At 35.1% G+C, this 12781-nt stretch overlaps 1 protein-coding gene across 1 annotated transcript; it reads left to right on the top strand.

Moving 5' to 3' along the window:
• The first annotated feature begins 4794 nt into the window (after positions 1-4794).
• LOC112026534 (ATP-dependent Clp protease ATP-binding subunit CLPT1, chloroplastic) lies at positions 4795-12491 on the top strand. Its single transcript, XM_024059225.2, has 6 exons — positions 4795-5340; positions 5457-5492; positions 5587-5696; positions 8913-9092; positions 11707-11834; positions 11909-12491. The coding sequence occupies exons 1-6, from the start codon at positions 5108-5110 to the stop codon at positions 11939-11941; spliced, it is 720 nt and encodes a 239-aa protein (XP_023914993.1). The 5' UTR covers positions 4795-5107; the 3' UTR covers positions 11942-12491.
• Positions 12492-12781: the final 290 nt, after the last annotated feature.

The raw sequence follows: 12781 nt of genomic DNA, 5'->3' as shown, positions 1-12781 counted from the left end.
CTAAGGGCAAGGAAGCCGTCCTCAAGATCAAGGATGTTGATGCTAAGGCCAAGAATAACCCTCCTACTACTAAGGCATAGCTCACTCTATCCGCAGGGAGCGTCATTCCTCCTTCAATAAGGGAAATTATAGGAATGGCGACTTCCCCCTCTTTCCTATCCATAACTATCTGATCGAGAGCATAGTACCGCAGGGCAACCCCCTGAGAAATGTGGTATTTAGCCCTAAAGCACTCCATACCAGCGGGAGAGTTCATTAGGTGCTTAAACCTACCCATTTGGTTAAAGTAAAGGGAGGTGGATGAAATTTTTAAAGAAAGGAAACGAAGAATAGAGGGCTGAGGAGACTGGCTGAGGAGAAAAGAACCTAGAAAAAATGAAAACTTACGAGAAAAGGAATGAGTGACATTGCAGGAACTTCTTGAAAGTTTGGAGGGTGGGAAGTTCTTGAAAGTTAGAGAGTTTGAGAGTTCTTGAGAGTGTGGGAGTCCTTGAGTGTTTGAGAGTTTTGTAAAGTGAGAAAAAATAAGCCCTCTAGGCGCCTTATATAGGGAGTGAAATTGAGTGGGAGTTGTCCCGCTCAAAATTCCAGGGGAAACGCCTGCCGTTGGATTTGCATCTAGCCGTAGGATGTGGGGAACAAAGCGCTGCCTAGAGTAATTAATAACGCATCACGGGCTCCGAAGCATTAGGAACAATTATGAGGCACGCTAAACGGCGTTCTCACATGTGTAAATCAAATAAACAAATGGACTTAACTCTCAAAAATCAAAACCCCAGTTTTTCTCCTCGGATAAGAGGAAAAAGCTGGAGGTTTAAGGGGCTATTGTAGGGATAAGGGTTTAAAATTGTAAATTGAGCCTTGGGCCTTGGCTAAGGACGTTGGTTGGTCCGAGGACAGATAAACAGTAGTGAGAGTGTTAAGCTCAGAATCCCATGAGTAAGATGCAAACGGAAATGCTAGGAAAGATGGTTCGAGCAGGAGTATCTCCTCGAATAAACAAAGAACAGATCAAATGTATATCCTATCGTTCAAAGTGACCTTCCAGGAGATTCTACTGATAGGGACACGTATTCTAAATGTACAAGAGGGGTGGAAGCTCAGAAATATCTGAGGAAAAACTGCTGCCACCGCATTGAATGCGCTGCAGCTAACTTTCTAGCCGCATTTATGTGAAGAAGATCTATGTACAGTATTGCCTTGGCTATCCCAACTCACAGAGGGCCAGAGATGGTGTCTAATGGGACAAGCACTCACTGGATGATCAACAAATAGAGGACCAAGATCATTGAAAGGAAAATATATAATGTAAAGGGCCCCTGAGAAAAGGGGGATTGGAAAAAAGAGAGAAAAACATTGTAGCAATACAGAATAAAACTTGTAACCTAACTTGATTATCAATACAAAGGAACCATTCTCCTCGTACTTTGTTGAGGATAATTTGCTCATGTCTAAACTTGTCTATTTTCATTCTATTATCATCAAGATCTACCTTATTTATTGTCTAATTCACTAAAGCCCAGTTTTTCAACACATTCTCTTTAAATTCATTGTTTTGAGCTTTTTGGGCCTAAGTCCATTCATCTTTTGGGTTGGGGTATCGAATTTGGTCCTTACAGTGGTTTTATTTTTTATTTTATTTATTTATTTTAAATTTATAAAGAAGGTACTTAATGGTGATTTAGTTTGATTTCTATTAATCTATAATTATTTATTGGTAAAATGCTAAAGTTATTATAAATTTTACTATAAAAACTTACAAAATGATGTGAAAAATAATGTGATTTGTTACACTTCAACCAAAAGACAAAAATCAATATTTGAATTACTTTTTTGGATTAGTGACATGATAATTTGTAAGGCCTATGTAATAAAACTTGAAGTATTTTTAGTATCAATCGTTTTTTATATGAGCTTCTTAAAAGTGAATGAAAAAAATGTACAGCTCTCTCTTTTTTCTTTTTCTTTTTTTATGTGAAAAAATAACTTATTGGCCCCCACATTTGTGTGCCTTTTTTTTTTAAGAGTGCCCTTATTCCATGGCCTAAGTGGCCTAGGCCTAGAGTCAGCCTTGACGGGAGGCACTAAACCTAACAATTTAATACCAATTAATTTATCGTTTATATATAATTTCATGAAGCATTGTTATATTTCATAAAATTGAAAAAAATACAAGATATTTTCTAAGAAAAAAATGTTTTAGTCAACACTCAACATAAAGACATTTTCATTTAAAACTTACAAAGTAAAACAACTATAATTTTTTTTAAGTAAAAATTTGCTAATAGCTATATAAATCAATTGAAATCTCCCTCTTCTATAAAAAAAAAAAAAAATATATATATATATATATATATATAAGGATGTAATATTAAACCCAGTTTACACCTTCCAATCTTAACATACACATCATCATATTACATATTAAATAATAGGCACAACTACACCCCATAAGTATAAGTACTTGTGGAGTGTGGGGGGGGGGAAGGCTGGAATTCAAGTTTCTAGGAGGGAGATTCACATAATATATATATACTTAGATTAGCTATAGTAGAATTTCATCTTGTATATATAAAAAAAGTTTCTAATACCTATTAAAAATCAAACCAACATATTAGCAACCCATTCTCAGCGCACGACCCCATATCGTCAACATCAACCTCATTGCCACAACCTCTAATTCAAAGTGAGTAGATCATCATGATCATCTTCATCGATGAGATGTGGATTGGTTTGGGACTAGATGTTGTTCTTCTTCTCTCTCCTCATGTATGTTCTCATTGTGAGGAACTCACTCCTTTGCGTTAAGCACCACACCAAATTGACGGTGAACTCACCATTGATTTTGACTTTGAGAAAGTGGTTAAGGTTGGGTTTATGGGTTTCATTTCTGGGTTGGTTTGAAATGGTGGGTTTAGAGATCAGTGAGACGTGAAGGGAGGTGACAATGGAGGCAGCACCTAGTGAGAGGCTGATATGGAGGTTGTTTGGCTAAGAGAGAGTAAACGGGTTTAGGACTACGGTGGGCATCGATTGTGTGAGATATTACCTATTCGTTATTTTGTAAAATGCTAATGTGACATCCTATGGTTGGATGATGCAAATTAAGGGTTTTACACTTTATAATCCTAACATGCTACATCATCATATCACATATTAAAGAATAGGCATAATCACACTCAAACAATTATTTATAATCCCAACATGCCACATCATCATATTACATATTGAAGAATAGACATAATCATACTCAAACAATTATAATATCCATACGAAAATCCAATCCAATTGGGTGTTTATTAAGATGTTATCTAGATGTAGTAGGATGTATTGAGTTTTAAGTAAAAAATTGAATTGATAATATTTTATTTAATGGTATAAAACACAAGTTTATTACCACATTTTTACTAAATTCCGACGAAATTTTACCTAAAACGGGCTCATTTAGCAATGTTATTCTAGTAATGTTATTTATATTTTTTGATAATATATATATATAAAATGTATAAAAATACGTATAATATTATTTAAAAACTGAAAAAATGTGTTTAAAAACGTTAACCAAACCGTCCAAATGGAGAATGGTCGTAAGTCCTAACCAAATTTCAAAGGAACAAACGCACCATACTGGTTCAGTTCGAAGGAGAGAGAGACTCCACACCTCCACTCCAACAGTCCTACACTCCTACTCCAATCTACTTTGCTTGCTCCCACACTCCAACTCATAAATCCAAAACCCGCCAAAAGAAAAAGAAAACGAAAAAAGAAAATTCCAGAAACCCAATCACATTCAAACTCTCTCTGAAGTCCGTAGCTTGAACCCAACGGCCTTCCAGTTCCATTCCAATTTCCAATCCGCTAGGTTTTTTTTTTCCATTTCACTCAGAAATGACTTCCCACACCCTCTCGGCGCTCCCAATCTCTCAATCTTGTCACCGACTCACTTCCGATTCTTCTTCTTCATCTTCTTCTCTCACTCTTCCNCTATGATTCTCATTGTGAGGAACTCACTCCTTTGCCAAAGCACCACCACCACAATTGACGGTGAACTCACCATTGATTTTGACTTTGAGAAAGTGGTTAAGGTTGGGTTTATGGGTTTCATTTCTGGGTTGGTTTGAAATGGTGGGTTTAGAGATCAGTGAGACGTGAAGGGAGGTGACAATGGAGGCAGCACCTAGTGAGAGGCTGATATGGACGGTTGTTTGGCTAAGAGAGAGTAAACGGGTTTAGGACTACGGTGGGCATCGATTGTGTGAGATATTACCTATTCGTTATTTTGTAAAATGCTAATGTGACATCCTATGGTTGGATGATGCAAATTAAGGGTTTTACACTTTATAATCCTAACATGCTACATCATCATATCACATATTAAAGAATAGGCATAATCACACTCAAACAATTATTTATAATCCCAACATGCCACATCATCATATTACATATTGAAGAATAGACATAATCATACTCAAACAATTATAATATCCATACGAAAATCCAATCCAATTGGGTGTTTATTAAGATGTTATCTAGATGTAGTAGGATGTATTGAGTTTTAAGTAAAAAATTGAATTGATAATATTTTATTTAATGGTATAAAACACAAGTTTTATACCACATTTTTACTAAATTCCGACGAAATTTTACCTAAAACGGGCTCATTTAGCAATGTTATTCTAGTAATGTTATTTATATTTTTTGATAATATATATATATAAAATGTATAAAAATACGTATAATATTATTTAAAAACTGAAAAAATGTGTTTAAAAACGTTAACCAAACCGTCCAAATGGAGAATGGTCGTAAGTCCTAACCAAATTTCAAAGGAAACAAACGCACCATACTGGTTCAGTTCGAAGGAGAGAGAGACTCCCACACTCCACTCCAACAGTCCTACACTCCTACTCCAATCTACTTTGCTTGCTCCCACACTCCAACTCATAAATCCAAAACCCGCCAAAAGAAAAAGAAAACGAAAAAAGAAAATTCCAGAAACCCAATCACATTCAAACTCTCTCTGAAGTCCGTAGCTTGAACCCAACGGCCTTCCAGTTCCATTCCAATTTCCAATCCGCTAGGTTTTTTTTTTCCATTTCACTCAGAAATGACTTCCCACACCCTCTCGGCGCTCCCAATCTCTCAATCTTGTCACCGACTCACTTCCGATTCTTCTTCTTCATCTTCTTCTCTCACTCTTCCATGGCGTCTCAACCCTCTTAACAATTTGGTCAGCTCTCTAATTGGAAATAAGCTCTCCATTCAACCCTCCACTTCCAAACCTCTCGTCTCCAAGCATCGCCCGACCATCGCCACCGTCCTCTCCAGTCTCCCAATTCGGTAATTTCAGTTTCTCTCAATTTCTATCATGTAAATGTATGCATGTATGTATTGTTGGAGTTATCATAGGGTTTCATGGAAATGAATTGTCTGGTTCTGTTTTTTCTTCTTTCCAGGAAACCAGAAGGGGCTTCTTCTGAGAAAACCCCAAAGTGAGTTTGAAATTTCAATTTATGTTTATGTGTGTTTAGTTTTTGTTTTGTCTGTTGGGTGAGTGATTGTTTGGGATTGGGGCAATGTGAATAGATGGTCGGCGAGGGCGATAAAGTCGTTTGGGATGGCGGAATTGGAGGCGAGGAAGATCAAGTATCCGAATACTGGGACCGAATCGCTTCTCATGGGGATTTTGGTTGAGGGTTAGTGATTTTTGACAACTCTAAAGGTTGCTCTTAGCTTGCATTGTTTTTCTTTTTTTCTCAATCTAGTTGCTTTGTTAGCTTCCTGAATGCATTTATAGCATGGTGTTCTTCATAAAAATGTTGCATTGAAACCATAGTTGATGGAAACTAAAACTTGTGGGACCTGCATTCACAGACTAGGAATGTGAATTTTCAAGAATTTTGAAAGGGTGAAGAAAAAAGGTTTAAAAAATTGGCAACAGAGCTACATTACTTATGAGCTGAGCTGAGGGCATGCTTAAGTTCGGCTTGATTAACTTGAAAAAGTGTTTGAGCTAGGCTCGAGTTGACCACAGTTTGGTGGAGTTTGACTAGTGGTTACATACAGGTCTGATTGTAATCCAGCTTTGCTAACTATTAGTTTAACGAGCTGAAGCTAAGGGTTGAACTTGAATTTGAGCTCAACTCAAACTCATGGAAATATTCTTAGCTTAATTTTTTCACTGAAATAACCCACGGTTCAAAACAATAAAAGGTTGACAAGAAGGTAAGTGGTGCATTTCTGTCTGGAGTTCTAGAAAATATTTGTCAACTGCTTACAGAGTTAGGATGATTGCCAAATGTTGTAACCTTTACATCAAAATAAGTCATATATGTCTATGTTTGTGTGTGAATGTGTATAAGATCATAAATATAATTACACTAATAGGCCATCTAGACAAACTTTAGTCAATTCCAGGAATTCCCTTATTGATGTGATCTTAGAAGTCAAATAAGTGATTGCTCAGCAATCCTAATCTTTTGATGTACAACTAATATATTTGATATGAGTAATATTTAGCTAAAAAAAGTTGCAAGTCGTGCTATGCACAATCTCAGCTAAGAAAAATGAGGAGCTTATAAATTTATTGAGCTCAGTTTGTTTGACATTTGCACGTGCTTTGAGAGAACCTCCAAAGAAGCCAGGTACCATGTCTGAACTCAGGCCGCTTGGATCATTCTGGAGTCCTATTTGAAGAAATGTTCATGAAATACTTCTGAAAATTTACTGGAACTTGACGTATATAATTGGTTTGTGGTTATTGATAACAAAAAAGTCCAAGTCACTTCACTTATTTTTTATCCTAGTTTCTTCTCTTTTTTTCTAGCTCACTTCCTTTTTTCTTTATTTGATTTTTGGGATCATTACCATTCATAGGTCCAAGATCCACATTTAAAATTCAAAGGTCCAAATGATCAGCTCAAGTTCTTGTTAATATCAATAAAATTTCCATACAATTTTACATGTTTTGCTCTGTTTCTCTTTTGATATCTGGCAATTGATCCCCCTCTTCTTTTCTTTTACTTTGGCCCATGTAAATTTTCTCTGAGAGATTATTGCTTCATGGAGCCTGCTCAATGCTGTTTAGGATCATCCAAGTTAGTTGTCTATGCAATTAGATATACACCTTGCACTTTTTAACCAAGATGAGAGAACTAACAACAGATAGAGAGCAGTGAAGTACCCTTCAAATATAGTGGTTTCTTTTTTATGAATAGTTCAATTAATTGGAACAAACATCTGTTGAGGTTCTTTGGTTTGTCTGCTTTTTTTTTTTTTTTTTTTTGGGTATTCAAGTGCAATTTTCTGATGATATGAATCATTATCTGGGTAAGCACCAGAAGCTGCTCTTGCAATTATCCTGCTTTGCTGGCTTTAATAAGGAAGTGTTGCCTTCTGCATCTAGTAGTTAGTGTCATTTGCAAAAAATAAGTGAATGCTAAAGAATGATTTGCAAGTCAAAAAAGAGGAAAAAACAAAAAAAAAACCATGGAGTCATTTTCTCTGACAAATTCCAGTAGCTTCTTTTCTTCCCACATTAGGTATCTGCTATCTGGACCAAAAAAAAAAAAAATCATTCTCTCAGATGTATGGTTTTGAGCTACTGATTCATGGTCCATAGAAATATGTCCTTAATAATAAAAAACTGCACATGATGAAGTGTGGTCCTCTTAATAAATAGAGCATTTTCTCATGATGAGCTTTCAGAGAGAAAGCTTCAGCATTTTGGAATGAACATGTTAAATTTGAAGCTATAACAAAATAACCCTTCACTTATTTGCTTTTTTGTTGTGGCAATTGCTTTCTGAACATTTGAAGTAGAGAGGGAAAATATACAATTAGGGTTGTAATTGAACTGTAGCTTGTTTATGTTCGTTTATTTAGCAAACAAGCCAAGCTCAAACACATGTTTAGGCTTGACTCTTAAGCAAGCCAAGCTAAAATATAATAATGTGTTTTTTTTCTTTTGATAAGTATAATATATTTTTGAGCAAGCTCATGAATATGTGACTTGGTTTAAGTATATGTAATATTATATCTTTATATGTATACACGTATGAAATATACTTATATAAACTTGAGATAGATTTTGTAAGTTTGAAAATAATTTCATAAAATAACAAATTATATTTTTATTTATTGATAATATAAATAGTTAGTTTTGTAGTAAAAATTATATGTAATTTTAAACACTACTTTATTAGTTCATAATGAAATTAGTATATCTAATTAAATCAATTTATACAATTTCAAAATTTATTTAGTTATTAATGATTAGCATAGATTTATGAAGGGGATAAAAAAAATTTAGTCGCAATGTTTACTATATATGGAAAAATAATAAGTTAATTAAGTAGCTTATGAACAAAACCGAGCTTGTTCGGCAAGAGAATGAACCCAGTTTGAACAAGCAATCTAGATTGATGATGACTTTGAGCTCGGCTCATGATCAAAATAAAATTAAATGAATTAAGCCTAAACTTTCAATACTCGGCTCAACTTTGCTTGTTTATAGCTTGCAGCCCTATATACAATGTACATGCATGCGTGTGTCTATATATTGTGCCATTAGTTTATATAAGAAAAAAGCAATGAATTCTTCTTGTTAGAAAATAACCAAGTGCCCATCATTTGCCCTGAAACAATTGTAAGGATTGGCATCCTTGATTCTTGGATGCTCTAATGTAAATATTTTATATTGTTAAAAGCGTGGGATTACTTTATTTTCACTATTTTGGTAAAACTTCCCCATGTGAAAATTTCTTTTGGGAGGATATGTTAAATGTTAATGAAGTACAAGAGTTAATTCATTTTATGAACTCACATCATGCCTCTGTCACTGGCTGCTGTATGCTTTGCTGAACTAGAAATATTTTGTTGATAATTTAAAAAAAAAAAAAAATCTTTTACAGGAACTAGTATAGCTGCAAAGTTTTTGAGGGCTAATGGAATCACACTTTTTAAGGTGCGAGAAGAAACTGTCAACTTACTTGGAAGATCTGACATGTATAATTTTAGCCCTGAGCATCCTCCATTGACTGAACCGGCTCAGAGGGCACTTGATTGGGCTGTTGCTGAGAAATTGAAGTCAGGTAGTCTTGGGATTCTATTTATCAAATTTCTGGATTTCATGATTATGCTGTATTGGGATTTTTGCAAATTTTAACTTTAAATATGGTTTGAAATTTTCTTTGATTTGTTTTCTTTTACTAAAGGTCTGTTTGTGATCTGCTTATTTTGTTGAAATTGAAAACTTTTTGTTGAAAGTACTGTAGATAAAGGTAAAAGTTAGCTGAAATAGTACAGTGGGACCCATAAATAGTACCAAAAAGTGTAGTGGAGCTCATAAATAGTAGCAAAAATAAGTTGAATAGTAAAATAAGTTGACTTTTTAATCTGTAGCCAAACGCACACTAAGGATGATGTACAAAGATAGTTGCTGTATGTCATGAATTGTGCAAATTAACATTAATCTTGTGGTATTCTTAAAGGTGAGATCGATCATAGTCGAAAGTCATATCCAGCCTTGTGGAATTTTACTTCAAAGTTTATATTGGAGACTTAATTGGCATGCAAGTGAGACTATTGCAAGGTCACATAATTCTATTGGACTCACTAGTTTTGGTCTATCAACTCAATTTTAACTTGCCTAGGGTATAAAACCAAAAGTTTACTGTCATGTTGGAAGCAATTATAGATTATAGAAAAAATTGCATTTTAGACCCTATGTCTGATGTGGATGTTGTGGAGGGAACATAACTGGCTTAGTTTTGAAGATGTGGAATGTTCGGTGACTCAATTGCACTCTTTGTTGATTGGGACCTTGTTTGACTTGTCCGAAGCGTCGGATTTTACTCATAGTAATTCCATTGTTGAGTTAAAGGAGTCTTTATGCTTCTATACATGATTAGTTATTATTTGTAATTCTTTAGGCTCCTTTGTGTTGTTGGCTGGCACGTGAAGTATAAAACCTATAGTTAGGGGTGTAACAAATTATTCTTACTTCTTTGAGCTATTATATTCAAGTAGAAGGCATGATGACACAGTAGAAAAATTGAGGTGGAATTTGAATAGGTATGAGCGCTTTATTGGTTGGTCATACTATGTGTCCTTGAGAGGGGAATTTTGTAGTGAAGTTTACTTGGAAGGCCATTTGGAAAGGTAACACACCTAGAGAGTCCTGTTTTTGTTTGGATTGCAGCTCGGGGGAAAATTATAATAGTGAATAATCTCTTAAAACACAATATCGTGATTTTGTATTGGTGTTGCATGTGTAAGAATAATGGGAAAATGTAGATAATTTGCTCCTTCATTGTGAGATGGCTGCAGAGATGTGGAATTTTGCTTTTGTGATATTTGGTGTGGGGTGGGTGATGCTGAGACTGGTGTGTGATTTGCTTATGTGTTGGAGGAGAAAACCAAGTTCTTTTTGGAAAGGGTGTGGAATGTTGTGCCTTCTTGCATCTTTTAGAACATTTGGAGTGAGAGAGACAGATGAATGTTCGAGGGGCAAGAACACCTTTGAGGAGAGAATAAAAGTTAAAAAAAAAAAAAAAAAAAAAAACCTATAGTTAGGGGTGTAACAAATTATTCTTACTTCTTTGAGCTATTATATTCAAGTAGAAGGCATGATGACACAGTAGAAAGATTGAGGTGGAAGTTGAATAGGTATGAGCCATTTATTGGTTGGTCATACTATGTGTCCTTGAGAGGGGAATTTTGTAGTGAAGTTTACTTGGAAGGCCATTTGGAAAGGTAACACACCTAGAGAGTCCCGTTTTTGTTTGGATTGCAGCTTGGGGGAAAATTATAATAGTGAATAATCTTTTAAAACACAATATCGTGATTTTGTATTGGTGTTGCATGTGTAAGAATAATGGGAAAATGTAGATAATTTGCTCCTTCATTGTGAGATGGCTGCAGAGATGTGGAATTTTGCTTTTGTGATATTTGGTGTGGGGTGGGTGATGCTGAGACTGGTGTGTAATTTGCTTATGTGTTGGAGGAGAAAACCAAGTTCTTTTTGGAAAGGGTGTGGAATGTTGTGCCTTCTTGCATCTTTTAGAACATTTGGAGTGAGAGAGACAGATGAATGTTCGAGGGGCAAGAACACCTTTGAGGAGAGAATAAAAGTTTGAGTTGTTAGTACTTTGTTTTCTGGGATATTCCTAGACGACAGTTGAGTTTGTCTCCTTGAAATTTATGTACATTTATTTTCATTGTAATATATTTCCTCTTACTGATCAATAGTGAAAAAGTTGTGTTTAACTCATATCTCTGTGATATACCTTAATTTTCTTATTTTTTGGAACTCAAATAATCTGAATTGAGCCATGATATTAATTTCATTGCAGAGATCCTGGAATGTATGTGTACTATTTGAGTTTGTCTACCTTCTCTGCCTCTTGTTGCTCACCAATGCCTTTTAATGCTATCAATGCTCACTTGTGTAACAAATATTTGTGATTGATAGTGTATCTATGTGTGATCATGACTTGTCCCTTAGCATTGCTCTTTCAAGTATGGGAGAATGTAATTACCATGTTTTGTAGACTCAATTCATTGTGCCTATGAATCTCGTAGCCCTGTATGTGGTGGAAATGTAGAAATTGAGGATGGTTCAATGAACCTCCTTGCAATAAGGTTTAGTATGTAAAAATTGAGGCAGTGGGAATATTTTCTGCATAACTAAGGTTTGAAATGCAGGTGAAAGTGGGGAGATAACGGTTACTCATATGCTTCTTGGAATTTGGTCGGAAAAAGATTCAGCAGGTCACAAGATCATGGCTTCCCTTGGTTTTGATGATGAGAAAGCCAAAGAGCTTGCCAAATCTGTAAGTCTATATGCTTTGATAACAAGTGACTAACCTCCTTGATAAGACTATTAATGTTACTTTTGTTGATGCAGATGGATGTGGATATTGTTTGGAGCCATAAGTAGGAGAGTCAAATGGACTTATTTTTGAGATACTACTTGCTTGTTGCTTGGACCTGTCTACACTACCTTTCTTGAAGATATGGCTTCCTGGCAGAGTTTGTTATTGAGGAAGTTGTTCCACACATGGATAGCTTTCAGCTTTTATGCGAATTGCTTTTTTAACTCACCTGAAGGTGCTGATATTTTCAAATTTTCAAACAAGGAATTTTGTGCAATTTAAAATCTCAGGTGGGTGCGGTTCCTTCTTTAGTGATAGATTTTCTTCTAAACTTTGAATTTTCACTTTATCTCTACCTTAATGGCTTAATCCTCATCATTATTCCAACTACCTGTTGTATATCTTCTGAAAGTTGAAGCATTCTTAGAACTTTTGAAATGACCATGCATATGGATATGAACCCTTTCTTCATCAATGTGCTTTGTAGAGATGTGGAGTAAGTTGCAGCATAGTACTAAAAAAAGGGGAATTGATTTTTTGAGAGCTTGAAGATCATACTATCCTTTTCTATGTGCCTAGCATTTTAAAGGAAATATCACTGCTTTTTACATACCATTTTTGCTTCTATCTATTTCTCACATTTGTTGTTTCTGTTGCAATGGTTCAACTTTTGAATTTTGATTTTATTTTCTTTCCTTGGAGTCATGTCTCCAGCTTACATGACTAGCTTGATCTTAGCTATAATATTCATTTAGAATTTTAAAGAGTTGATTTGATATATCTTTTCATTTAGGTGATACCATTTCATTTCATTTGATATATCATATCATTTGTGTTAATACCGTATTTTGGCTGGCTCTAAATTTGATAGAGGTCTTAACCCTAAAGTTAAAGGATTTCATGAT

Source organism: Quercus suber, unplaced genomic scaffold, assembly GCF_002906115.3.
Source record: "Quercus suber isolate HL8 unplaced genomic scaffold, Cork oak 2.0 scaffold_143, whole genome shotgun sequence".
NCBI classification, from domain to species: domain Eukaryota; kingdom Viridiplantae; phylum Streptophyta; class Magnoliopsida; order Fagales; family Fagaceae; genus Quercus; species Quercus suber.
Note: the sequence above shows the minus strand (reverse complement) of the source record. Positions and strands in the feature narration are given on the sequence as shown.